We start from the raw sequence: 26,728 nt of genomic DNA on the forward strand, positions 1-26,728 counted from the left end.
CTCCAGTGAAGTTCCCACGATGAAATTAATTGAAAAGGTCTGCAGCACCCTCTCGTGGACATGTTGAAAATAACGCGCTAAAACTACACGGTACGGTATAGCTAACCCATGTCTTGTTTCTTGGGGACAGTTAATGACGCCGTACTTCAAGCGCCACAGTTTGAACTTTCCTCACAACACAGTATCGGACGGAATTGTTAAAATATTAACTTAATTACAGACACAATCAACTCAAAATGAAATTCCGAGCGAAGATGGTAGACGTAGGCTGCCTTAATCACTTTACTCGTGAGTGTGATCTTTCATTTAGTCTAGCTATCTATTAGTACCTAACTTAGGTAACGTTAAGTAAGGATCATATGATACGGTCTGATGTTATACTAGCTATTTAACGGTACTTAGCTAGCTAGCTAAGTTGGTTAACTGTCTAAGTTAATTAAAATTATCTACGTATAACCTGACGTTAGTCTATCTGTCGTGTTAAGTAGCTAGTACACTTGCGCTGGTACGAGTGAGGTAAAGATCTAAATAGCACTTCCGAGTTGTCGAATTTGGCGTCAACAATCGCTGAGTACAATTCCCTGCTATGTCAGAAAAAGTAAGAGCTAGCCAAATCGCGTTTGCAAGCGTTAGTATGTCTTGTTTTGCCAACGTGAGTGACAGGTCTGTCCCTTTACTACCCAGGTGTGGTGAATACAATATCGAAATTGACGAAGACTTGCACGCTGCGACTCACCACCAACAACCTCTTTTTCATGCTTTCTGACAAAGTGGCCAATGGTGGCGTCAGTATGTGGTGCGAGTTATCTCAGGTAATGTCCATATTCATCGTGGAACGTTTTGCTAAGTTATAACTTTGATGTTTATTTCGAAATGTACTTAACGCAGTGAATATACATGGTTAGCAATTCTGCTAGATGGTTTATATTTAGCAGGTTTTTAATAAAAAACAATATCCAGAGCAGGCAATATAATGTTAATACATGTGCTAAATCTGTTCAGTGTATTTCTATTTTGACAGCCCTGTAACACCTCTTATATTGTAGGTCTCTGTGATCCGTTATTCTAGCTCTGTTATCAATGACGTCACTCTCAAACATCTATGCAGGCGAACTTCTTTGATGAGTTTCAACTGGAGGGAGTGTCGGCGGAGGCTAACGAGATCTACCTGGAGCTCCAGCCCGAGTACATGTCCAGGGCTCTGAAAACGGCCCAGAACGCCAAGTCCCTGAAGATCAAGTTAACCAAGAAGCACTGTCCTTGCCTCACCGTGGCAGCTGAACTGGTAAGTGGGCCACAGCCTTGTACTGCTTCTATTTTTATGTCAGTTTTTAAAATGCATGTCCAGTGTAGAAATCGTCTGAAGCCAGTTATCATCAGAAGTGCTGCTTGACTTTTTCTGACAGAAGAACACTTTAGTGTGATGGAGGCTGTGAAGAGGATTAGGTATGGTTGGGTCAGGAGACAGAACTGAGACCCAAAACTGCTTGGAGGAGAACATTTGCTTGTCTGAGCTCTCCTGAATCAATAGCCCGGGTCCAGTTGTGTATGCCTGTACGTGACTGAAAAATTGGGAGGAAACACACATACACATACACACACACACACACACATTTGTCTGTGGTCTGTGGATCAAGAACAGCTTCTCCCACAGTACATGCAGGGGTTTGGTTGACAGAAGGCTAAATAAAAGTATACGATAAAAGGCCATGTGAATAGCCGATGGTGTTATATTTAACATTTCTCCATCTAGATATCTTTGGAATATGAAATGTGAGGCAGACATAGAACCTGACTCATTATTGATCGGTATCTGATTCTGTTTCCATTAACCCGCGCCCCCGCCCCCCCAAACTCCTGAAGCCCTCTGTGTCCAGCGTCAGTCGACTTGTCACGCACGACATTCCCGTAGACGTCATTCCCAGAAGGCTGTGGCAGGACTTCAAGGAGCCCAGCGTGCCTGACTTTGACGTGAGTCGCACGGTCCTTCCCCACTGGGCTGTGTTTGAAGCCGTTAGTGGAATCTCCTTTTGATGGTGATGTCTGAGTTTTTGATGGGAACTTCTGAGATTTCAGCGGGTGCTTTATGATGCTCTTTTGATTTAACAGGTTTGTCGTAATTTAAGACAAAACCTTAACCTGCAGGTGTAGCCACCAAGGCAACAAGGTGGGACTGAGCGAATGTCCCTTGGACATAAAAAAAGGTTTAATATAAATTTTTGCTTTGGGTGGATCCCCTTTGAGTTACTCTTCAATTCTCTCTTGTCAATCTGTCTGTGACTTTCAATAGGTTAGTATATACCTGCCACCTCTGAAGACAATGAAGAATGTGGTGGATAGAATGAAGAACCTTTCAAACCAACTGGTAAGTCGGAAGGAAGTAAAAAAGCAAGACACAGTTCATAAAGAATTTAGTCCTTAGGGGTTTTAAACTCTTAAAACTGTAGGTGATAATATTCTGCACAAAGAAAAAAACTGTGCACTCTAAAAAATGTGACACCTTGTTATATCTTAGAAGTTAAAGTGAAATATTTGTGGAGTATGTTACGTTATGACTGTAAATGTATAATGAGGATGTCATAAATAGATTTTTTAAATTGGTTTTTAAGGTGGTGGAGGCAAATCGAAATGGTGAGATGAATCTGAAGATTGAAACGGACCTGGTGTCTGTCTCCACGCACTTCAAAGATCTTGGAAACCCTACCTGGAGTGAGTTACACTCTTTCATCCTCCGGTGTTTTGGGGACATCCTCCCCCCGGTCCACAGGTGCACATGCAGACCTCCACCTGTCTACCATGAGGTCACCATGAACACCGTGATTGGCCAGGACAATGCCGGTGGCCATTGGCGGAAAGAAATATGCCCATGTTCTTCAGCTCCCTACTGGTCAGCTGGGAATCCCCAAACCTGTAGCATAGCCTGACCCTGACCCTGGCCCTAACCCTAACCCTGACCCAGGAAAGGCCAACCTTACTGTGTCTTTGTTTTTATGCTGTGAAATGATACATATTTAAAATTTACCTGCCTTCGCTGGTTTCCTTGAAACTGTTTGTTTTCCCCCCAAATGACCTCCAAATGCAACTGCTGCGTCCAGTATAAAAGCAGTGTAACGAATATATTCTGGTCGGCTGAGTGATATTTTAACGCGAGAAGTGCATCTCTCTCAGCTTAAATCTGAACTTCCCACGCAGCTCAGAATTACCGTCTCCTTACTGCAGCACCACATCTGTATCCTGATTTACTTCAGCGCCTGAAACTAGCTGTTGTGTCACTTGAAAGTAACCCCATTTGATGTAGTCGCCCACTTTCCCTATTTAAAAAAAAAAATTCAGTTCATGATTTTAGTTCACTCCTTCATTTGTTCTCTGCAGGCGATGACGCTTCTCAGGGCCAAAGCCAAGGCAGGGCCCCAGAAGCCATGGCCCACGCTCGCGTCGATATCAAGAAGCTTCAGCAGCTCCTCGCTGGGCAGCAGGTCAACCCCAGCAAGGCCATGTGCAGTAAGTGCTCCTGCTCATTTGGTTCTTTAAAAAAAAAAAATATATATATATATATATATATATAAATTTTATATATATTTATAAATAAACTAAGGAACCAGGGTTTGAGTCTGTAGTCTTTGACCCAACCAATGTGGTCAACCGCATAAAAAAAATCCACATAGTCTTCCAATTGAATATCATCTGTTTTTCTGATCTATTTTTCTGTGCTGAGACTGAAAATTTGGCACCCAACTTGGGGCTGAGCGTGTCCCATTTCCCCACTCAGTTGCATTCGGGCGCGACTCTGGGTGTGTAGATGCTTGCGGTCCGCCTCTGAAACACATGGTGTGACCAGCTGCTTCTTTTCACACCGCAGACTACGGCTAAGCTCACACTGAGCGGAGTCGGGGGAAGGCCTGCCATACGCGGCTTTAATATACAGCCGCTGGGCGCCCGGTCAACCAGCGTGGGGTCGCTAGGTAGCGATGAAACGCTCATTTGATACGTCTTATTGTCACAACTGCATTTTAATTCTTCAGAGTTTTCTTGAGTGTCCATATTCACGTACACTGCTCTCCAGTTTAGTAAGGGATTCTATCCAGAGAGTCCTTCTAAGGATATGAACACACAGTTCATATGCCCGAAAATGAACAAGACACAGCAGATAACCAGATGGCGAGAATTAAGGAAATACCCAGAGAGCCACTATTAGACCGTGAAATGCAAACAAGGCTGGTTAGAAAGATCAGTTAAAAAACCCCCAAGGCCTCCTAAGAACATATTAACATATACCACTTTCACAAAATTAGCGGAAAAAAAAAAATTAAGAATCTGCTTATTCCGAATTTTTGGCATTTGATTTTAAGCACCGCATTAGCGTCTGGTGTTGATTTCTAATCCTTGACAAATGTCCCCTTATTTCTCCCTGCAAAAAAAATAAAACAAAACAGACATTGTCAACAAGAGGATGCTTCACTTCATTCTGCTCCATGAAGACGTATCTCTGCAGTACTTCATCCCCGCAATGGCCTGAGAAGAGGATTCTGGGATACAAGACACCTGAGAAGCACTTAAACTCTGGCTCAGTGGGTAGGAAACCATGAGAGAGCTACCATCCCGCAGGTTTTCATTTCAACCCTAATTTGACACTCCTGATTTTACTAATTAGCAGCTCAAGGAGATCTCTAGCTGTTGAGTGAGGTGTGCTTTGTTACAGTTGGAGTGAAAACCTGCAGGGTGGTAGATCTCCAGGGACAGGGTTGGTTATAACTGCTCTGGCTGAAGAACAGATGACGCACTTGGTACCTGTGGCCATACTGGCTGGACTTGCCTTTGTGTCTGCATGGAACCAGCAGGCAGTGTAGAAATGGCATCCATTAGAGTTTCTTAAAGGGAATTCTTTTTTTTTTCTTTTTCTTGAACAACTTTGCCCTCCTAATTTTGAATGGAACACTATGTTATTGAGTGGATGATTTAATGGTTGTTGTACTCTAAAGTACATTTGGATTGAAATCTTGGATCCTCAATGTAGAGCAAGGTCAATAAATGTTGTTCTTCCCAGGTTGCTTATCTAAGTTAATACCTGTGGTGTGTGTGTGTGTGTCTCTCGGGCAGGCTGTCTTTACAGTAATGGGTCCATGTCGAAAAGCTTAAAGGTGTGTGTGTGTGCGCTGCTTTGTGTTTTCATTTGAAATATGACTTCATTGTAAGATATTTATACTGTGTAAACATGAAATAAATACAGAATTTTCATATACATACGTGTACTTTTATTACACTTTTCTTCTGCCCCAAATGCTGCTGCCTGCTAGCATCCAGAATAGGGATTGTGTGTGTTTTTGTGTGTGTGTGGAGAGTGGGTGTTTGAATTTATCCTGACTTCTAATTGGCATTCATTAAACCTGAATAACTGTAGCACAATGAGATTAATTTAGCAGCTTGCTCCTTGGAAATGTCATGGGAAGGCTCTCCCTATGAAACATCTCTTATTTGCTCAACAGTTCCCCTGTCTGTTTTTTAATGCTGCTCTCCAGGGCTTAGCGGCATCGCCCCCGGCTCTAGTCAAATTCTAGCCAATTACAGTTCAGCAAACCGTGTGTCACATCACTGCCATTAATCCTACAGCCCCTTGAGGTTTCCCAGTGTCTGTAACTAAGGAACCAGGGTTTGAGTCTGTAGACTTTGACCTGACCAATGTGGTCAACCTCATTAAAAAAAAAAAAAAAACCACACAGTATTCCAATTGAGTCTCGTTGGCTTTTCTCTGATCTCTTTTTCTGTGTTGAGACTGAAAAATGGCAAAAGATGAGGTTTTGTTCATGGGCGGATAGGGGGTAAACTGAGGTGAATAAATGTGTAAGTGAGAGACGTGTAAGTATAATCCAAGCTTGGTCTGGTGAGTGATTCACTGAGGAGTTCATGACCAGCTTAGTAAGAGCTGAAAGAAACACTGAATGCATCATGATTCAGACTGCTCAAAGCAAAAAGGTTTCATTAGCTTTGCAGTGTGCCACGTGTCACAAGACTATACTGTTTACTTCCCCCTGCAGTTTCTGAGTAAATATTGCCTGGATGTTTCTCATACGTGAAGGAAACGTGTGTCCTTTTTGCAAAGAGGTGTGGTAATTTACCTATAGGGTGTAGCTCAGGTGAGTGAATTAATTTGGTGGGACTCAACTCATGCTGTTCATAACGTAAGAAAAAAATGTTATCCAAAAAATTATATGGGATTTAAAAAAAAAACCCATTTTGTTGAATTGCATATCGATTGGATGTTAAGTTGTGTGATTTCCCTGTTTAGATGAACAGTGCTTTAGCTGTATTTTTTGACATGGCTATTTCAGTGAAAGATTTAGTTCCGTAAATAGAGAAAGGGCTTTTAATTTTCCATAATGCTGCAACCAGTTCAGGGAATAGTGGGCATTGTTTGATATGAGGAACTTGAGCTTGAATGAATTTCAGAATATTTTTTGATGTGAACCATCAGACAGCTGGTACCACATTGTAACCCTTGACCATAGACTTCATTATTTAATATGACATTCATTTTTGTGTGTAGGATGGTGTGCTTCACAAATATGGGTATATTTGATGGTGGTAAAAAAAAGTATTCATGTTTGGAATTCCCAAAAACTCAGAACTGTTCACAATATCTGACTGGTTCTGCCTGGACTGGCAGCCATATGAGAGTGACTGTTACATGATAACATGACAAATATTTGTCTTCCTCCAGTAATTATGTAGTTAATTTTCATTTGTGAAATCACGGAAGGACATCATTTTTATATATCCTAGTGATGTTATGGCATTGTTACATGAGAAGAATCTTTTTGCATTAGAGGACAATCCTCTGACAATTCTGAGATGAGAGAACACATGCTTATATAGTTAAACAAAATGTATTTTGTGTATACACTTTTGTGTAGCAACCATTACTTCTTTCATAATTAAACCATCAACCTTGATTAAAGGATAGATTAAGAGATTTCAACTTCAGGTGAACACAACCCACTTTGAGTACCAGCTGAATTGGAATAATGGGGCTGCAGTGACATGCGATTGGATATTAAAAATACTTCATACTTCATCTTCTTGTTTGTTACACTTAGAATAGATGGGAGCACCTTACAAATTGTACAACATATAAGAACAGATAAATTGGGTCTTATATGAACTCTTACCAAACAGGTTGACCATGTAATAATAAAGGGCTTTTGAGCAACAGACAAGTAAAGTAAGCTCTACAACAAAGCACAATTAAGATGTTTTTAAAAGCAGTCTGGTTCTTTAGTTAACCCAGATGTGTAACACAAGAGGGAAGTGCCTTTTCCCAAGAATAGCAACTGGTCTGAGTGGAAAACCTGAAACCAGGAAAGATATTGTCTCAGCCAAAGTGCTTACTTCTTGCTTGAATGCACATGGTTAAATGTACATGGGAAATTATACAATTAATAGTAATTAGATGTAAAATTACGTTTATAATTAAGATAAGATATCTGTCTAAGGTCACTGGCACAGTTGAAGTTACTGCACTCGCATAACGACTTTGATACACTTGTTTCCTTTCTCACTTCCCCCCCGCGGTGTTTTATTTCGTTTGCCTGAATTTGACCAATCGGAAAGAAAACGGTACTTAAATAACCAATCGCGACTTCGAACGTCCTTGAGTCCACGAATTAAGTGGCAGTGTGCGATTGGTTGGAAGCAAATTTTTTAAAGCCAATGGGACCGTGGCAACTCAGACAATTTCAAGTTTAACACCCCATGTTTAAAGGAATGTTTCACATTTGTTAGAGAAGGTAGACAGTCAAGTACAATTCAACACTTTGAAAACGGGATCTGCACAAAGGTGTCCCAAGTTAAGAAGCTCGATAAGCTTAGATTCTGGTCTGCAGGCCTGTGTAGCTTGGTTTGCAGAACGGTGTCACGCCGTGAACAGGATTAGGAAATAGCTGCGGTGCATCCTGCAGACAGATATACTTAATACAATGAAAGGAAAGACAGCATTTTGGCTGCTTATGTTGCTGGGTTTAACGCAGCTTCTTGTAGTAACGCGGTGCGAGGATGGTAAGTCATTGTTCAACGCACTACCATTTAAACTCGGCTTTTTTTGCAGTTACCTATTCTTTTGTATCATTTTCGCCCACAAATGTACGTTAGCCGAGTTAGCTCAGCTGAGCTAACGCTATCCGAAATTGGCATGCTTCGCTGCTGCGTTGGGCTTTAGACGTGCTTGATCAATGACGAAATGCTGTGCAATTTGCTCAGTTTTAACGTTAGGAAGCATGTAAGGTTAATTGGATGTAGCCTACGATATGCATTTGGGTCGTTGACGAAGAAGCGGCCTTGGTAAGTGCAAGCTAGCCATCTCGCCTATGTTAACGGGAAAGATAAGATTTGATTATATGTAGCTGGCTATAGACCGTTCGTCTCAAGGTGCCATTGACCTTTTAAAAATTCTCGTGACATTTAACAGCAATCAAGTAAGTTCTTGGCCACATGAGAACACTACATAGGGCTGGTGGCTGTCCAATATATATATATTTTCCGGTTTCTGCTGTTTTGCATGTGAATGTCCGGCCAGGTGTGTGTAATTGGTCGTATTCCAATTCTCCGCGTTCTAGATGAAGTGGTAGAAGAGGCTGACAGTGATGATGACAGTGACGATGAGGATGATGACGACGACAACGAAGGTGATGGCACAGAGGTCAAAGAAGAAAATGGGGTGTTGATACTTACAGACAAAAACTTTGACACCTTTATTGAAGATAAGGATACTGTCTTGGTGGAGTTCTATGCACCATGGTGAGATCCTAAGTTGATAAGTACTGCAGCTAATATTCCTCATAACTCTAAGAACAATATAAAATAAAAAAGACTTTTCCTTCACCCGTTGTCTCCTATTTTGGAATGCCCAATATTATTTTGTTAAGGCTCACAGCGATCTTCAGCCACAATGAGATGCAGTTAAATTCTACTCTGATTCTTTATATGGCCATGGCACTAAAATATCACCCTGCCTCCTCCTAGGTGTGGACATTGTAAGCAGTTTGCGCCTGAATATGAGAAAATTGCTCAGGTGCTTAAAGAGAACGACCCACCAATTCCAGTGGCGAAGGTCGATGCCACTAAAGAAAGTTCTCTCGGGAGCAAATTTGAGGTCAGTGGATACCCCACCATCAAAATCCTGAAGAAAGGAGAGCCGGTGGATTACGATGGTGACCGTACGGAGCAAGGTATTCTTCAGGATTTACGCAAAATGTTTCTCAAAGACAAAGGAATGTAGGAACATAGAATACACTAGATGCGAAATGACCACCAATGAGTTGCTCACATGAATCAAATGTTCTAATGTGGAGCTGTTACTGGACGTTTGTTTTGCAGCGATTGTGTCCAAAGTGAAAGAGGTGGCCCAGCCAGACTGGAAGCCTCCACCAGAGGCCACCATGGTGTTGACCAAGGACAACTTCGACGATGTGGTCAATAACGCGGACATTATACTCGTGGAGTTTTACGCACCTTGGTAAGAAGCCGTCGCATTTGCAGGAAAAAATTTTTCCCCCCTCTGCAGGCAAAAACACCGTACACTTCAACCCCCTGTTTTGTCCAGTTTTATGACCAAGGTACTTGGTGGTCAGTGGTGCTGTTAGTGGGAGGAATAGTGGAACTGATTACCCAGGGCCCAAAGGCAGGGGGGCTGGGTGTGAGGGTGGGGGGGCAGGGGTGTTTAAAAACTAAAAAGTTATAGTCTTTTTAGTTTTCACGGGTTCACGGAGACTATATTGACGCAGGGACCAGAATTTCCTGCTGCTGCCCTGTTTGTTGGTGGCTTTCAAAGGTAGTTGCTTCATTATCTTCGTGTTCATTCCCCGTTGAACTCTGGCACTGGTATCCAGGTGTGGCCACTGCAAGAAGCTCGCCCCAGAGTACGAGAAGGCTGCAAAAGAGCTGAGCCAGCGCACGCCCCCCATTCCCCTGGCGAAGGTAGACGCCACGACGGAGAGCGAGGTTGCGTCCAGGTTTGAGGTTTCCGGGTACCCGACCCTCAAAATCTTCAGGAAGGGCAAACCTTACGAGTACAACGGACCACGAGAGCAGTATGGTACGTCTTAGACTGGTGATATTTTTAATAAAAACTTTCAGTTCAGTAGGCATTTAGTTTTAGTTTGCAGGAGACTGAAATGTTTTCACTTCTGAAATGCAAGACTTCTCCAGTAAACATAGGTCTTTGAAAGTCATAAGCCCATTGTCACTTCTTCATCTAGCTTTACCCTCTAGTGCGTATTGGCTTGTTAAAATTAGTTATAACCCAGATATATATTCAAAATCTTTTTTGAAATGGCAAGAACAAGTATTGGCATCTTTTACAGAAAAGGTTTGATTAATTTTTACTCTGTAAATGCATTCCATTACCTGGGAGCCAGCCTGCATTCTAGTAAGGACAAACTGGTTTACGCAAAATCACCAAAATCACCCAAATCTTTTTGTAGATCCTGTCAAACAGCTCCTGTGTGGCACTTCCAGTGAATATTCTGCTGACAGTGCATGGGAAAAATAGAGCTGGTTGTTTCTGAAAATCTAAATTGAAGGTCACTTTTTGTCTTCCTCTCTCCAGGCATTGTTGACTATATGAGTGAGCAGGCGGGTCCTCCGTCGAAGCTAGTCCAAACACTGAAACAAGCCCAGGAATTTGTCAAGGATGGAGACGATGTTGTCATCTTTGGAATTTTCTCCAGCGACCAGGATGCCGCATATGAAGTCTATCAAGAAGCTTGTAAGCACCTGTCCTGTATACCTTCTCCAGCAGGGGTTTTAACCTTCCGCAGGGGTTTTAAACCTTTTCTGATCCACGGACCCCCACACAGACTCAAAGGCATCAAGGGGACCCCCTTTACAAGTTAAAGAGTTTCATTAAAAAAAAAATATATATATAGAATTATTCTTACACATCTATATAGTAACTGCATATCAAGTCTGGGCAGGGACCCCCTACAGTACCTTTAAGAAACCCCCAGGGGTCTGTGTTGAAAACTCTGTTGAAAACTCTAGCCATATGCAGTACTGTTTGATAAATTTCTCAATCGTTGACCTGAGACAAATTATTCTGACTGCACGTACAGGGATTTGGCTCACCTGACTTGTTTGCTTCCTAGGCAATGTCTTAAGGGAGGATTTCAAGTTCCGGCACTCGTTCGACAGCGACGTGGCCAAATTTTTCAAAGTTTCCCCTGGACAAGTGGTCATGATGCACCCGGAAAAATTCCAGTCTAAATATGAAGCAAACTCGTATACATTAACAATTAAAGTAAGTTATGTTTCATACATGGATGCTAATGGATTTCAAGCATGAGAAATTATGAAGCTGTCAGGGCCAGATTAATTCCAAATGCAGTGCAATTTATGTACTTTTAATAGCCGTATGACGTAAACATTTTAAAATGGAAAACATTTCTATTAAAAAATAATATTAGTAATTGTGGTTATTCAGAGTAACAGTCATTAAAATAATTGGTAATGAGCATCACTCTAAGGTAGGGATTTGAATAATTGGATCTCAGTCTAAGTCATATTAATTGTATGGTATAATGTTTGCTGTCAATCTAGTGTTTTTAAAAAAATTAATTATTTATGTTTCAACAGGATTCCACTTCTCCTTCTGAACTGCAAGAGTTCTTTGCCAAACATGCTATTCCTTTAGTTGGACACAGAAAGCAAGGCAATGATGCCAAGAGGTACAAAGATCGCCCTCTGGTGGTTGTGTACTATGGAGTTGACTTCAGCTTTGACTACAGAGTTGGTATGTGATCATCGCCCCAACCTGATCCTCATACCACATTTATTAGTACAGTGTTTAAATCACTATATTGAATTTAATATTTCAAATTATTTTTTTTGTCGTTGAAGTACACTGTCACTATTATTACATAAATGCCTGTTTCACTGTAGCAACCCAGTTTTGGAGGAGCAAAGTTCTGGAGGTGGCCAAGGATTTCCCAGAATACACTTTTGCGATCGCCGATGAGGAAGACTACGCTGACGAGCTGAAGACACTGGGTCTGAGCGACAGTGGAGAAGAGGTGAATGCTGGGATTTTTGGAGAAGGAGGCAAGAAGTTTGCCATGGAGCCTGAGGAATTTGACTCCGATGTCCTGAGGGAGTTTGTCCAGGCCTTCAAGAAAGGTGAGGATCTATTAAGGTAGCCATCTATGGAGAGGCAGAAAGAATGGGCTGTGTATAGTTTTTGTGTGGTTATAAGGTGTGTTGTACTCACTGGTATTTTTTGGCTGTATGTGAAATTAACAAAAGTGGTGGAAATGAAAATCAAGGATTTAATTTAGGATGGACAAAGTGAATTTTTCTTACAGATTACTGCATACTTTTCCCAGATGTGTGAACGGGAAAATAAAATGTCCTGTTTGATGTGAAGTATGTAATTTCTGAGCACAAGACTTGTTTGTTCTGCAATCAGCGTTATCTTCAAGTTCACTTCTGATTAGCAGCACAGTTGACTGCTGATAATTTGAATAGTCTTATTTATGCAACAAACGTGGTCTTTAATGAATCGCTACTGTAGTATGTAGTACAAGAACTTTGCTTTTGGCAAAAAAAGCCTTTAGTTGAATAAAATCTTTTAATTCATTGTTCTACACTCCAGCATAGTACCTTGCACAAACTTATATTAAATACCAAAAATGTTTCGGAAATGTTTTCTGAAACATTTGTGGTATTCAATAAGTTTTTGCATGATAGTGTGCGAGAACATAACTTATGCATTTAATTTTTTCTCCTAGCACCTGTTTTTTTTAATACTTATGCCAGGTGTGCAGACCTCATCTTTTGAAGTTGCACATTTCCTTTTTGTGAAATTCATGGCCTGAAGCACTGAATTTAGATTTTTTCTTTTTCTCCCCCACTCGTACAGGCAAATTGAAACCAGTCATTAAATCTCAGCCGCTTCCTAAGAGTAACAAAGGACCAGTGAAGGTGGTGGTCGGCAAGACTTTCGACGATATCGTCATGGATCCAAAGAAGGATGTCCTCATCGAGTTCTACGCTCCGTGGTGTGGCCATTGCAAAAAGATGGAGCCTGACTATCTGGCCCTCGGGAAGAAGTACAAGCACGAGAAGAACTTGGTAATCGCCAAGATGGATGCCACTGCCAACGACGTGCCCCACGACAGCTACAAAGTAGAGGGATTTCCCACCATCTACCTGGCCCCCAGTAAAAACAAGCAGAATCCCATCAAATTTGAAGGTGGAAACAGAGACTTGGAGGGCTTAAGCAAATTTGTGGAAAAGCACGTGTCGAAATTGTCCCAGAAAGATGAACTTTAATACCTCTTGAAAGTAACCGAGGACTTTAAAAGAGAAACATGGGAAGATGGGCAGCATTCCATAGGAGTGTCCTCAAGGTCTTTGCCTCCAGGTAGACCAGGGGAAATTCCATGTAACAGGGTGTTACTGACCTTTTTTTAGTGCAACTTCTGTTGTAGCGACTTATTTGTGTCCCAAAATCATGAGATTTAAAATCTTGCACTGTTAAACAGCTGAGTATATTTTGTTAAATCTTTTTAAATAAAAGATTGTAAAATTATTCCAAGTTGGTGATCGGGGTTGCAATGCTTGCCTCAGCACTTATTTTAAGAGACTGGAGTGCTGATCTTCAGCTGGCTTTCTACAATCTCAAAACTCGCAATCTCAGTATTTAAAAAATATTGGGCACTTTATGTGATGAAAAAAATGGAATTTGGCTAATATTCTAGGTCAAAATCATGTGAATTGGAAATATTAAAGTTGAATGTGTCTAGCTAATGCAGCCTGAAAGCTTAAAGGTTTGTTTTCCTATTATTTTCCAATATCAAACATTAAAATTTGAATTATGTTCGGGAAATTGGAATTGAAGGTGTAGCGCCAATTCATTTGAAAAAATGTGTCATTGCACTTTAAAAGGGGGTGGGTTTAAGTAAACCCGTTGACCAGAGACATGGCTGCATGCCAGCGATCGTTACCAACAGGCAACAACATAGCTAATGCCCACCATTGTAGCAAGACAGAAAGGAATCGATAATGGTTTTACAACCGTACAGCTAGCTAGCTAACCGGTTACTTCTGTAAGCATGTTGGCACGCTTGGTGTTTTGGCCAAAAAGAACAGACTAGCCACGACTGTTGTAATGTGCCTTGTAGCAATAAGTTAAATAGTCGGGTCTAACAATAACAGCGGTGGCAACGACCAAGAGCTGTAGTTCGTGTAAAAGACGGGGTAAAATAGCGCGTGCGTCGTTTTAAAAACTAAAATATGTTCAAAAAAATACACGAACAAAGAGAACTTCACCACATGTCCCCATTCCTGGGCCCCCATTGTAGAAATCCCTATGATTGGGCCGCACCTTTGTAGCGTCCAAGCAGTCTCGGCCAATAACACAAAGCATATTAAAGGTAGGCCCCTCTGATTGGCCAATATGTTTGGCGCTCGTCGAGTCTGTCGTTTCTCCGAAGTAAGAGGCGGATATTATTGGGGAGAAAGGAGGAATTGAGTTGCCCAAGCGAGCACGAGCGATAGAAATATAAATACTGGATGGTATATGGCCGACAACTGCAGGTTTAATATCTGCCGTATAGATATTTATGTGTTTGTACAAGCTTTTATTGAAGCAATCAAGGTATAGAACGAGGTGCCCCTTTGTAAGATCCGAGTTTGCCGGTATTCGCGGTCGCCGGGAGGTGCACAGCAACCCCTTCTCATTAATCCTGTGCTGTTCGTTGAATGATTTTCTTTTATCAGTGGATGTGAACTGGACAATCGCGTTAACAGGTAGGAAACGTGGTATTCTGCAACCACATTTATCAACAGCAATCACTTTTTAAAAAATTACTGTATTTTGTTCTACAGCCTAGGCTTGGTCTGGCCGGATGTCTCAACTGAAATTGAGATACCCGGGAAAACTGTCTGCTAGCTTGCCAGGTTTTTTAGCTAGCTATAGCCTAACATTATTTGACTTCAGTCTGCACGTTCACTGTATAATAGCTAAGTAGGTAGCTAGTCGCCCAAAAACAATGCCAGTAAGCTAACGTCCGCTTAGATCAATACTTGACATTTAGATGCAGAAAGAATGTTACATTATCATACCTATTTGGTAGTGAAGAACCCGAAGTTTTCTTCCCTCCTGTCTCTGACCTCGATATGATGCAGCGTGACGGTTTAAATGTTACCAAGCATTGGCTAACTTATTTAACTAGCTAACTACTGCTATCTAAATAACTTACCGCTAGAGTAGCTATCGACCCGGTACAATAAAATGACAAATGAGGTCAAACTGTCTAGCCCGTTTTTGCACCCACATTTCTGTCTCGAGGTCGGCATAATTGAACATTAGTACAGTACAGATACATATCAGTCATTCTTTACAGTTAGTGAGCTAGCCTCTTATCGATTTTATCGAAACTTGGTAACTTAACACAACCTCATTGGCTAGCCAACTTGCTTAAACTGTGCGTTTGAGTGGTTCTATTGTTAGTATTCGCTTCTGATATTACTTTAAAACCCACCGTAGCTAGCTAGATACATTAGCGTGTGTAGATGGTTATTTTAAAACAACTTATTCGGGAAGTAATATATATTTGCATATCGTCATTTAAGTTGCATAGTCTACAGACTTTATGGTACCGCGAACATTTTCCCGAGGAAAAACAGGAATCCCACAAATTAGTCAGTGTTGGCAAGTCATTCCCCGATCCATTTACTAGCGAGGTAGCTACCTTGTACCAGCTTGGTAGAAGTTACTGTAAGCATTATAGCGTCATTGGTGACATTTGAAATCACCAACTGTGTAGCTAACTACAGTAGCAACGTTAGCCTGCATTTACACTTGTTTCATTCAAAGTGGAGAACTTGTCAAATTTTATGTTCAGCAAGGTAAGAATTTCGAAATTTAAGTTGCATCAGGTTTTCATACTAGTTTTTTTACTCGTAACGACTCAAGAGTTTTCCATTCGTAGCTACTAATAAAAATCTTGTTGGTTAATTTGTGCGTTTTACTGCCAATACTGTTGAGTGATGTTTTGATATGTTTGTTCGTTATATTTGAAAAATAAATATTTGTGTAATTGACTTCTTTAGGCAGCATACAGGTAGTGACCAAAAATGAACAACCGTGAAGGATTCTGGTGGTTTGGGTCAGGTGGTTAAAGGTCGGTCGGTACGCCAGGAGGGAACTTTTATGTCTGTCATTACTTCATGATTTCCAGTCATCCTTGTCATGACATTTAAAGTAATTTCCCCAACGGAGGAGCGTGTTTCAATATGACAGTGCTTAGCAATAACATTTTTCATATACCACAATGACCATATCTGAAGCCAGATGGTATGGAACACTGCCTGAGTCACTTCCATCAGTTTTTTTTTTATATGAGAAAAAAATATACAAAACAGGTATTAGAGATACAGATCCATAACTCAGATACAAAAAGAAAAACAAAAAGGTGACAATCGTAGGGAACCAAATACATCTGCATAATACAAATTTCAACCGAAATGGAACAAGCAAGATAATTACCTGCCCAGCAGAAATACTGCAAGTTCAACATCACTTTTGAAGACCTTTAAGTCCCTAAGAAAACCCAAACCAAGTGTCGTCTCTCACTTGATTAATTTCCTTTTGATTGTAATCTTTTCTTCGACAGTCTTTGTTTTCTTGGTTTTTTCTCAGTATATGCGCCTTTGTAGTCAAAGGTGGAACTGGTATTTTGGCAGTTTTTTCTCTGCCATTCTTGTTTTTTTTTCCCCAACTAGCTAGCTATCGCACAATATCTATGGTTTCTCTGCTCTGACAGCGCTGTGAACGCGCGACATGATTGTCCGACAGAGAGCTGTCCTGATTGGTTGTTAAGATTCAGGTGTGGTGACGTTTTTGAGTGGCTGATTTCTGGGCCTGGGACAGTCAGAGAGACCAGAATTTTTTTCTTAGAGCTTTTAATTTATTGATATCTGTTGGTATGTCATGGAAATTTTACTAAATGTGAACAAAAGTGTTTTTTTTTTTTAAACTTACAAACTGCACCGTTAATAGTAAAGTAAGAAATGTGCAATATATTGTTATGCAAATAAAGTTGTTTATTTGTCGTTTGAAGTACTGAAGTGTTGAAGTAGTTTGAAGTACTCATTTGCTTCCTCCATGAATGTGAAAGCTTGCGTTAAATGTAGGATGGGCGGTGTTGCCATCATCCAACTTAGGCAAACAAACAGTGGCTACTGACATTGTCCTACAATTTCGGTCTTTCGTTCCCCTATAATGAGTAGTCTGCACTCATGGTAATGATATGCTCTTCAGGAAAGCAATGCAAATGATTTTACATTCTTAAAAAAAAAAAATTTTGCGAGTTTATTATAGAATACTTACACATTATAGTTTGACCGTGTTTGCTGATTTTTATTTATTTATTTATTTTTTAGCTCTGGTATTTCGACTGTGCTGAAGGGTGTGAAGAAAACACGGCATAGCTCACTGTAATAAAACTGCACTTGATGTTCTTTGCAGGTTCTGTGGTAACCAGCTGAGCCACCTGTTCTCAGTACTCGGAGTCCTGCCGGGTAGCCGTGATTGGCCGCGGTGTTACCTAGCAAAGCTTAACCGGCAGGGTATTCCCTGCCGCATTGTGCTGTAGCCCCGCCCCCCGGGCTGCTGGGTGCTTGCAGTCTGCCACGGTCCTCTCCAGTGCAGTAAACTGGCAGTTCTGCTGATGGTCTGTGACATCAGAAGGAGCTCCGGCTGGTAGTCTTCTGCAGGATAAGTGCAGCTTGTGTGTGTGTGTGTGTCTGTGTCTGTGTCTGTGTGTGTGTGTCTGTGTCTGTGTCTGTGTCTGTGTCTGTCTGTGCATACGGGTGTGTGTGTGTGCGCGCGCGCGTGTGAGAAGCCAGGGAATGTTTCTACCCTAGAATGAGCCTGAAATTTTCAACTGGCTTTTTTAAATCAGTGAAGATGATGAAAATGAGGAAAAATTAAGCCATGCTTGTGAAAACTCTCAGGTTCATCAAGTTGCTTCCACATCCTTTTTAATTTGCTGCAATAAACAAAAAAAGCTGTTTGATTAATCTATAACGTGAAAAAGATAAACAATTGGAAGTGATTTTTACATTTCCATTTAAGCAAAAAGACTCTATTTCCCATAGTGACTTGCATAGGTCACATTTTTTATGTACATTCCTTTTTTTTTTTACAGCCAGATATTTACAATGGTACACCTGCAGCAGCCCAGCTAGAGAAATGAACTGGCAGCCTTTGAGCTGTAGGCCCTGGTTACCTAATTGTTACACTACACTTCCAGCCCCTTCCCCCCCCCCTCTTTGTCAGATAATGATCTTCATACCTTTCCAAAGGAGGGTGTGTAAGTGTGTTTTCCTTTGGCTGTGCTGGTGGACAGTGTCACTGAGTAGCAGGATCCCTGTGACACACAGATCCATTGAATGAGACCTGTGGTCCAGTTCAGGAAAGTGGAACGCACCGTTTCACCGTAAGATCCAGCTGTGAATGTGTATCTCCATATTTATAGCGACAGAATGAGCTTAGTATTATTATTATTATTTTATTTTTTGTTCCGCTGGTACGGCATGTTCTTGTGAAAGTGTGCTGAACGATACGCTGAGCAAAAGGTGGGGAGGAAGAGAGTCTAGGAGCGAGCCTTCAAAGTGTAACCCACCCCCCCCTCCCCCCTTCACCATCATGTATGTTATCATTCATCTGATTGGTTGTCTTCCCTGGCAGCGTGAAAGCTGATTGGTAGCTTTCCCCGGGCTGTATCCGGCAGTCTCGGAGGCTGGCTCGGCTGGGTAATCTCCAGCCGTCTGGCGCTCAGACGGAGAGAGCACGATCCGTCTGATGCAGCGTCTGACTTCAGCTGAAATAAAGGAGCGTGTTTTAAGCAGAAAACCGTGTGCGATTTTTTTAAAAGTGTTGATACAGATGGGGGGGGGGTTGTTTTTTTGCGTATAAACAGGCTGTATGGTTAAGAGGGGGGCAATGCTTGGAATGCGCTCAGCCAGATTGAGTTTTGCGCATCCGATGTCAGTTTCACGCAGGGCAAGGTTTACTTAACTCTAAGGTAACTTTAAGGTAACTCTTAGCTGTGGGAACTGTGTGTGTGTACTGCTTCAGGCAGCAGAGCCCCCCCAGGTTTCCAGAGTTCCCTGGGTCTCGGGGGAGGGGGGAGGGGGGCGGGGCTTCGGCGCACGAGGCCCCCGTGATTGGCCGGACTGACCCGGCGCTGGCTGTGTCCCGCAGGGCGGCCATGGGCTTGACCGGTAAGCGGTGGGAGAAAGGGCCGGTGTGCTGGAGGCGGAGGGTGAAGTCCGAGTACATGCGGCTGCGGCAGCTCAAGAGGTTCCGGAGAGCGGACGAGGTCAAGGTGAGGTGGGCGGGGCTGGGGGTCTGGGGGAATGGGGAGGTGGGGTAATGGACCTCATCCCTTAATTCGAGTCTATGGCAGCTCAAGAGGTTCCGGAGAGCGGACGAGGTCAAGGTGAGGTGGGCGGGGCTGGGGAGGGGGGGTAATGGTCCTCACTGCTTCATTCGACCAGCCCATAGCCAGGACACCCTCATTTCCATATCACTCTGTTTAAGTCCCTATGTTAAAAGGAATATGGCTCTCCCTGCTGACTGTCCACACTGAGATTACATGCATTTGAACTAAGTAGAGTAAATGGCCACGGAGGTCATTATGAAGTCTCATTTTAACACTCATTTAATCACTGCCCTGTCTCTGAAAGTATTTATTTATTCTAATAATAATAATACTAATAATTCCCTGCATTTGTTTTCTCACACTCAGAGTGCTTTAGTGATTAGGGAGAAACTGAGCTCTAACACCACCAGTGTGCAACATCCACCTGGGTGATGCATGGCAGCCATTTTGTGCCAGAAAGCTCACCACACATCAGCTGAGGTGAACTGGGAGTGAACGATATTCAGCCAATTAAACTGAGGGATGATTGGGTGGCAGGTTGCAAGAGCCAGGTTGTAAATGTAGCCAGGACACCGGGGAACCCCCTGCTCTTCATCCACTGCACTGAACCGTGGAGTCCTAGATTGGCGGTGCTAGATGTTGCTTGGCATTTAGATGAAGTGTTCCATTGCAGCTGATCCACTTCTCCCTCTGCTAACTCCCGTTTCCTGTTTACTTTCCCCCGACATTTCCGGCTTCCTTCCCCCCCCTCCCCTTTCCGTTTCCTGTTTCCTGTGGCTCAGAGCATGTTCAACTCCAATCGGCAGAAGATAGCGGAGCGCACCGACATCCTGAACCAGGAGTGGAAGCTTCGCCGGATCCAGCCCGTCAACATCATGGCACCCGTAAGCTCCTTGCGAGGGACCAGAGAGGTCAGCACTCACACTGCTAGGTCATCCACAACCCCCCCTCTCCCCCCGCCCCGCCCCCCCACCGCACAACACACTCCATATGCCCCCCCCCCCCACCGCACAACACGCTCCATACGCCCGACCCCCCCCCCCTCGCGCAACCTACCTGGAGCCACAGCTTCTAACCGAATATCGAAAGAACGAATGCACAGTTTTTCACTTGGAAATGTTGAATGTTTTTCACCATGTCAAAATGTTGTGAAGCCAAAGGCTGATTCAGGTGTCTATTTACAGTACGGTACAGTAGAATGCTCTTTGTTGATTAAATTGGCTGACTGATTTGTCTGCTCGAGGTTTTGTTTACGAAGATGTTTCATGGATTGCCTCAGTATCATCACATGGGTTCTGGGGGGCCAGTCAGAACTCGGCGTGTTCTGTGTACTTGAAGAGAGGAACAACGATGTATATGCAACTGAAAAATGAGACCTGTGTGCGGGCACCTGCAGATTAGCTGTACTTTGTGTCCATTTCAGAAAATTTGAATCTGACCTGTAACTCTGATTTAGCTGTCCAACAAAAGGTGACCATTCTTTTGGATTTGGCTGCAAATTAATTGGATTTAAAAAAAATCCTTGTAGGTTCAGAGAAGGACGGTTGAGATGTAGACTATGGCAGACTTTGAGAAGTGGCCATGAGAAAACAAGAGGAAATACATTTTTCCTCGTATCTGTACTTTTTTTGTTGCATATCCACAATTAAGTTCACGCATTTAAAATGCATGTGAACCTTTCCCACATCTCCCTGCTTTAAGTGCGTATGTGTGTGTCTGACGTTTAACGCTAGCAGCCTTTCCGTGTGTGTATAGTGTGTTGTCTGATTATACACACACACGCCAGTGCATGTGGAGCTCAGAGCTAGGTGTGATGTGTTAAACGCATCATTAACTAGCGGCACCCCGATTCATTATCAGTTTCTTTGAGCTCGGTACACACACACCCGGTTTGCCTCCCCTGTGTGAAATGTACCAGCACCAGAACCCTGTTTTCTATAGATGGATGGACTGCATTTATATAGCGCCTTTATCCAAAGCGCTTTACAATTGATGCCTCTCATTCGCCAGAGCAGTTAGGGGGTTAGGTGTCTTGCTCAGGGACACTTCGACACGCCCAGGGCGGGGGGATCGAACCGGCAACCCTCCGACTGCCAGACGACCGCTCTTATCTCCTGAGCTATGTCTGAACCCTATCAGAGGTGAAACCGTCTGCAAGGACCCCGCGATCGCGGACGAAATGTAGAGTCGGTCCCCCCCCTATTGAAAAGGCCGCCGAATTCGGCGGTAAGGCGGGGGAAGGCAGAAGTCGCACACAGGAGTGCATTGGAACGCTCGGCCGGGCCCGCGAGCCCGTTTCGTCCGCCGCCGGTTTCTCCGCATCTGTCGTGCCGTCGCTCGACCCCCGACTGTTCGTTCCCGTGCTGCCGTTCGGGGGAAACGGAGAGAGAGGCAGCCGTCTGTTCCCGCACAGAGTTCCCGCCCCCTCCTAATTAGTTCAGTCGAACGATTAGCTGGACGGATGAGAACTACATCCAGCTTTTCCCACTGCTGTTCATTTTGCTCCTCGGGAATCAGACTGCATTTGTAGTATATTAACTACTGCTTGTATTTTTTCCATAGACTGCGTTGTTGCCGTTCTCGTTGTTAGTGTTAATCAGTTTAACCTTCAGGGTCCAAGTTGAACTATGCGGTTGTTCCCTGCAATTGGACCGGTACTTCTCTCTAGGGGTTTCGTCATACTTGTTCCTGGTTATGGTTATACACTTTGTTGTACGTCGCTCTGGATAAGAGCGTCTGCCAAATGCCTGTAATGTAATGTAATGTAATGTAGTATATAGATATTTTGCTTCTTTCGCACAGCCTAATGGCGTTTTTTTATAAGCACCGCGTGGTCCTCGATGGAAAAGCATCCACGCATTTTCCCCCGATGGGAAGTCATGATTTCGGGAATTTAAAAAGGGGGCGGGGCCAAGGCTGTACGCTAACAATCTTTCAAAGGCGCAATTACACTCCTAATTTGAAAAATGTGGGAGCACGCTAATGTCTTAGTTAGCAGATGTGCTCCTGAATGATTTTTTCCGGTTCGTGCACATCAATTTTCGGGAGCAAAAGGCTCCTAAAGTGGAGCGCTGCAGAGCCCTGGGGGAGGGGCAGGGCTTCGCTGACACGTCTGCTCGAGTGGAGATATGGGTGTGAGCGATAGGAAACGGGCGTCGGCTCACACGGCATTCACAAACTTTCCCCCCCCCCCCCCTCCCCCTGCAGTGCTCTGTGGGCAGTGGCTTCTCCGAATTTTCCAAGCAAGTCATTCCGCTGAAGACCCTGAATGCCGTGGCCTCCATACCTGTGATGTACTCCTGGTCCCCCCTGCAGCAGAACTTCATGGTAACGGAAATTTCTCACTCTTCTGGTTTTGCCTGTTTGACATAAATGGTGCCATAACCCTCTGAAGAGCAGGTTTTTTTGAATGTCTTAAAAATTCTAAGTCAGTGTTCTAGAACTCCCATTGCTGTCAATCACCAGCAGTGATTGTGACATCAGCATTAGAATGTTGAGTTGAGAGCATTTCTAATCACACATTTGATCTCACAACAAGGATTCATACTAAATTTGAATTGATTTTGGACCAAAATAAATAGTAAAAGGGGGATGGTGGGTAACGAGAGGAGGTCTCACAGCTTTTTTGTTTTCCGGTGGGAAAAAGGTGGAGGACGAGACGGTTCTGCACAACATCCCCTACATGGGCGACGAGATCCTGGACCAGGACGGGACCTTCATCGAGGAGCTGATCAAAAACTACGATGGAAAGGTCCACGGGGACAGAGGTGAGGAGCGGGTTCAAAGCCCCTGTCACACTGTCAAGAGTCAGGGTCACGACCCACACCACGCTGGGGCTCAGAGTTACGGTCACGACCCACACCACGCTGGGGCTGAGCAGCTGTTCGCCTGCGCTGCTGTTGGTGGCTCCCAGCTGGGTATTTTGCTCTAAGTGCCTGCCACTTACGGGCTGGGTTTTCTATTAAGCAGGGTTTTGGGAAATGGAAAAATAAAATCTATTTCTATTAAAAAAACGGCAGCCAAGCATCATTTGAATTAGTCTACCAATATTGCTGTAATGCTGGTAGTACTACCAGTATTACAACTGCTTCTCATAATAATAAAACTCTAAAAGAATTAACACATATTCTGAAGGTGTAAAACCAAGTGGGTATTTCGGGGGATGTTTCAAACTTACGGAGATAATGAAGTTCATTTGTGAACTTCAAAGGCTGTTGTTTTCCAGAAATGCGTTCTCAGCCGTTTGGGGCTATTTTGACAACGAGTCCTTATAAACCACCAGGACGTCCCCTCCTGACTCTCATCCTCTTCTGTGTGTTTGTTCGTCCGTGCTGAAGAGTGCGGCTTCATCAACGACGAGATCTTCGTGGAGCTGGTGAGCGCCCTCACGCAGTACAGCGACGACGAGGATGACGAGGAGGAGGAAGAGCGCCCGGACTACCGGGTGGAGAGGGTGGACCTGTGTGACGGCGGGGACGACGCGGACGACGGCAGGAAGGACCGCCTCTGCTCTGAGGGTGCGACAGGCGGCTCCCCGTGGCCACGCCCCCTTAACGCTGGACTGCCCAATAGGATTGAGGCACTCCGGTGTTCCTTTCATTATGGTGCTAAAACGCCCGATTCAGCATGATTCACCCGAATCAAATGCGCTTACAGTGTGGACTGCTCCTCATGGCCACGCCCCCCAACACTGGGCTGTCCAATAGGATTTGAGGCAGTAGAGTGTCGCTTTCATTATGGTGCTAAGACCCCCGATTCAACGAATCAAACGATTGTGACGGGGCCTACTCGACCCACAGGTTGCTGTGGCCTGGTGCAGTCGCAGCAGTGTGTGAGGAAGAAGGTGGCAATTGGGCTCAGACATGCAGTCCCATGTAATTATATGGATGCTAAATGAAGTTGTGGGACCGATGCTGTGGCATTGCTGCGTCCAATTGGCCATGATTTTGTATTTTAATGGTTAGTGGGCATTGTGCCCCTGTAGACACCGAGGCTATGTCCAAATCAGCACACTTGCCTACTATTGAGTATACAAATCGTATATAATTTGTGTACGACTTGTATACTCATTAGTAGGCAAGTGCGCTGATTTGAATCCGGCCTGAGTCTCGTCAGGACAAGGGTTCAGAACCAGTTTACCTGCTTCAGGAGGTAAAGCTGATACATTTTTGTATTATAATGATTTTTTATTATTTAAAAAAAAAAATCACAGTTGAACCTGAACAAAACTTTGAGCGCCATGATTCTCAATGTTCCTCCTCTGCTTTCAGGCAGGGACAGTGAGGGCTCCAAGAAGTTCCCCTCCGACAAGATATTCGAGGCGATCTCGTCGATGTTCCCGGACAAAGGATCGCCTGAGGAACTCAGAGAAAAGTACGTTCATCCACGCGTTTCCAAAACCCCCTCCCCCGAAATCTCCCCATACTGCTGATCGAATGTACGTTTCCAATTAGTCAAGTTAAATTGGTTTCATTAGCTTAAGGCTCAGTTTGCTAATTAACAGCAATGTTGAGTCTCATCATCGTCATCGTCATCACCTCTGCTCTGGTGGAAGGTCCCTGTAGGAGAGGAAGTAGGTTCAGTGCGATTTGAAATCTAAATGGCTTTACCGACAGTGACTAGGTTATAGAATTAAGGTCAAATTTGGAATAGTGTTGGAATTGGGACGTATGTGCAGTTTTAGGTGCGTTTTGTTGATGTTGGCGGGGGGTGTCTCTGCAGGTACAAAGAGCTGACGGAGCAGCAGCTGCCTGGGGCGCTCCCCCCAGAGTGCACCCCGAACATCGACGGCCCCAACGCCAAGTCCGTGCAGCGGGAGCAGAGCCTGCACTCCTTCCACACCCTCTTCTGCAGACGCTGCTTCAAATACGACTGCTTCCTGCACCGTGAGTGTCCCGCCAGCACTGTCCACTGCACGCCGCCCGCCCCGTTACTCTGTCCTTACAGTTTACTTACCTTACTTACCTTATCCGTTTATTCTGACTCTACAGTTTACTTACCTTACTTACCTTATCCATGCCTTTATTCTGTCCTTACAGTTTACTTACCTTATTTACCTTATCCATGCCTTTATTCTGTCTTTACAGTTTACTTACCTTACTTACCTTATCCGTTTATTCTGACTTTACAGTTTACTTACCTTACTTACCTTATCCGTTTATTCTGACTTTACAGTTTACTTACCTTACTTACCTTATCCATGCCTTTATTCTGTCTTTACAGTTTACTTACCTTACTTACCTTATCCGTTTATTCTGACTTTATAGTTTACTTACCTTACTTACCTTATCCATGCCTTTATTCTGTCCTTACAGTTTACTTACTTACCTTATCCATGCCTTTATTCTGTCCTTACAGTTTACTTACCTTACTTACCTTATCTATGCCTTTACTCTGATTCTGTACAGTTTACTTACCTTATCAATTTATTGTGTCTTTTCAGTTTACTTACCTTACTTATCTATGCCTTTACTCTGATTCTGTACAGTTTACTTACCTTACTTACCTTATCCATGCCTTTACTCTGATTCTGTACATTTTACTTACCTTATCCATTTATTCTGTCTTTACAGTTTACTTACCTTATCCACACTTTATTCTACTTCTGTACAGTTTACTTACCTTATCAATGCCTTTATTCTGCTTCTGCTCAGTTTACTTACCTTATACTCACCTTTATTCTGTCTCTATACAGTTTACTTACCTTTCACGCAACTTTATCTGTCTCTGTAGTTTGCTTTCCTTATCCACACCTTTCTTCTGTCTCGGTACAGTTTACTACCTAATGCTCACCTTTATTCTGCCTCTACAGTTTACTTACCTTGTCCAAACCTTTATTCTGTCTCGGTACAGTTTACTTACCTTATACTGACATTTATTGTGTCTCGGTGCAGTTTATTTATCTTATTCATACCTTTAGTTTGTCTTGGTACAGTTTTACTTACGTTATACTCAACTTTATTGTACCTCAGTATAGTTTACTTACCTCATACAGACCTTTATTCTGCCTTTGTAGTTTACTTACCTTGTACACACCTTTATCTGTCTATACAGTTTACTTATAGTATACTCACCTTTATCTGTCTCTGTAGTTTACTTACCTTATCCACAGCTTTATTCTGTCTGTAGTTTACTTGTCTTATCCAACCCTCTATTCTGTCTCTGTAGTTTACTTACCTTATCCACACTTTTATTCTGTCTGTAGCTTACTCGCCTTATCCACATCTCTATTCTGTCAGTAATTTACTTACCGTATCCACACCTCTATCCTGTCTGTAGTTTACTTGCCT

The 26,728-nt window shown here is 43.2% G+C and overlaps 3 protein-coding genes and 1 long non-coding RNA gene across 13 annotated transcripts in view; 3 read left to right on the forward strand and 1 right to left on the reverse strand.

Annotated features, from left to right (window-relative positions):
• Positions 1–110: 110 nt before the first annotated feature.
• On the forward strand, positions 111–5,239 carry hus1 (HUS1 checkpoint clamp component). Of its 2 annotated transcripts, XR_010331715.1 has the most exons (9): positions 111–288; positions 685–812; positions 1,109–1,285; positions 1,864–1,971; positions 2,291–2,365; positions 2,610–2,709; positions 3,373–3,501; positions 4,434–5,074; positions 5,111–5,239. XR_010331715.1 is itself a non-coding variant. In XM_064346102.1 (8 exons), the coding sequence occupies exons 1-8, from the start codon at positions 237–239 to the stop codon at positions 4,514–4,516; spliced, it is 852 nt and encodes a 283-aa protein (XP_064202172.1). In that variant the 5' UTR covers positions 111–236; the 3' UTR covers positions 4,517–5,239. The 2 variants fall into 2 exon arrangements, 1 of the variants encoding a protein (XP_064202172.1); XM_064346102.1 differs by having other exon boundaries at positions 4,434–5,239.
• Positions 5,240–7,720: 2,481 nt separating this feature from the next.
• pdia4 (protein disulfide isomerase family A, member 4) lies at positions 7,721–13,576 on the forward strand. The gene is made up of 10 exons (XM_064346089.1): positions 7,721–8,049; positions 8,607–8,787; positions 9,013–9,218; positions 9,367–9,505; positions 9,879–10,084; positions 10,598–10,756; positions 11,136–11,287; positions 11,623–11,779; positions 11,929–12,162; positions 12,905–13,576. Exons 1-10 carry the CDS (start codon positions 7,971–7,973, stop codon positions 13,315–13,317), a joined length of 1,926 nt encoding a protein of 641 aa, XP_064202159.1. The 5' UTR covers positions 7,721–7,970; the 3' UTR covers positions 13,318–13,576.
• Positions 13,577–14,451: 875 nt separating this feature from the next.
• LOC135260660 (histone-lysine N-methyltransferase EZH2-like) overlaps positions 14,452–26,728 on the forward strand; it is a 23,547-nt gene continuing 11,270 nt past the window's right edge. For 2 of the 8 annotated variants that reach the window (XM_064346080.1, XM_064346083.1), the window contains exons 1-8: positions 14,452–14,796; positions 19,259–19,382; positions 20,222–20,350; positions 22,647–22,766; positions 23,086–23,206; positions 23,777–23,956; positions 24,710–24,812; positions 25,161–25,324. In XM_064346080.1, the coding sequence (XP_064202150.1) occupies positions 19,266–19,382; positions 20,222–20,350; positions 22,647–22,766; positions 23,086–23,206; positions 23,777–23,956; positions 24,710–24,812; positions 25,161–25,324 (934 nt within the window). In that variant the 5' untranslated portion in view covers positions 14,452–14,796; positions 19,259–19,265. The remainder of the gene's footprint in view (positions 14,797–19,258; positions 19,383–20,221; positions 20,351–22,646; positions 22,767–23,085; positions 23,207–23,776; positions 23,957–24,709; positions 24,813–25,160; positions 25,325–26,728) is intronic. The other 6 variants (XM_064346082.1, XM_064346085.1, XM_064346086.1 and 3 more) reach the window with 4 other exon arrangements.
• Positions 25,318–26,728, reverse strand: part of LOC135260679 (uncharacterized) — a 2,087-nt gene continuing 676 nt past the window's right edge. Inside the window, exons 1-3 of one of the 2 annotated variants that reach the window (XR_010331719.1) lie at positions 26,271–26,728; positions 25,936–26,191; positions 25,318–25,890 (exon numbers count right to left, since the gene is read on the reverse strand). The exon at positions 26,271–26,728 is cut by the window's right edge and continues 676 nt beyond it. This is a non-coding gene — a long non-coding RNA (uncharacterized LOC135260679). Of the gene's footprint in view, positions 26,192–26,270 lie in introns of both variants that reach the window. The other variant, XR_010331720.1, reaches the window with a different exon arrangement.

The sequence above is a fragment of the Anguilla rostrata genome, chromosome 8 (assembly GCF_018555375.3).
Source record: "Anguilla rostrata isolate EN2019 chromosome 8, ASM1855537v3, whole genome shotgun sequence".
Lineage (NCBI taxonomy): Eukaryota > Metazoa > Chordata > Actinopteri > Anguilliformes > Anguillidae > Anguilla > Anguilla rostrata.

Bases quoted from the DNA above. Each gene is read 5' to 3' on its own strand.
- hus1 (XM_064346102.1), top strand. From the start codon at position 237: ATGAAATTCCGAGCGAAGATGGTAGACGTAGGCTGCCTTAATCACTTT. The intron at 813-1,108 runs GTAATGTCCATA...ACATCTATGCAG, and splicing joins TGTGGTGCGAGTTATCTCAG to GCGAACTTCTTTGATGAGTT. The intron at 1,972-2,290 runs GTGAGTCGCACG...GACTTTCAATAG, and splicing joins CCAGCGTGCCTGACTTTGAC to GTTAGTATATACCTGCCACC.
- pdia4 (XM_064346089.1), top strand. From the start codon at position 7,971: ATGAAAGGAAAGACAGCATTTTGGCTGCTTATGTTGCTGGGTTTAACG. The intron at 9,219-9,366 runs GTATTCTTCAGG...TTTGTTTTGCAG, and splicing joins TGGTGACCGTACGGAGCAAG to CGATTGTGTCCAAAGTGAAA. The intron at 12,163-12,904 runs GTGAGGATCTAT...CCACTCGTACAG, and splicing joins TGTCCAGGCCTTCAAGAAAG to GCAAATTGAAACCAGTCATT.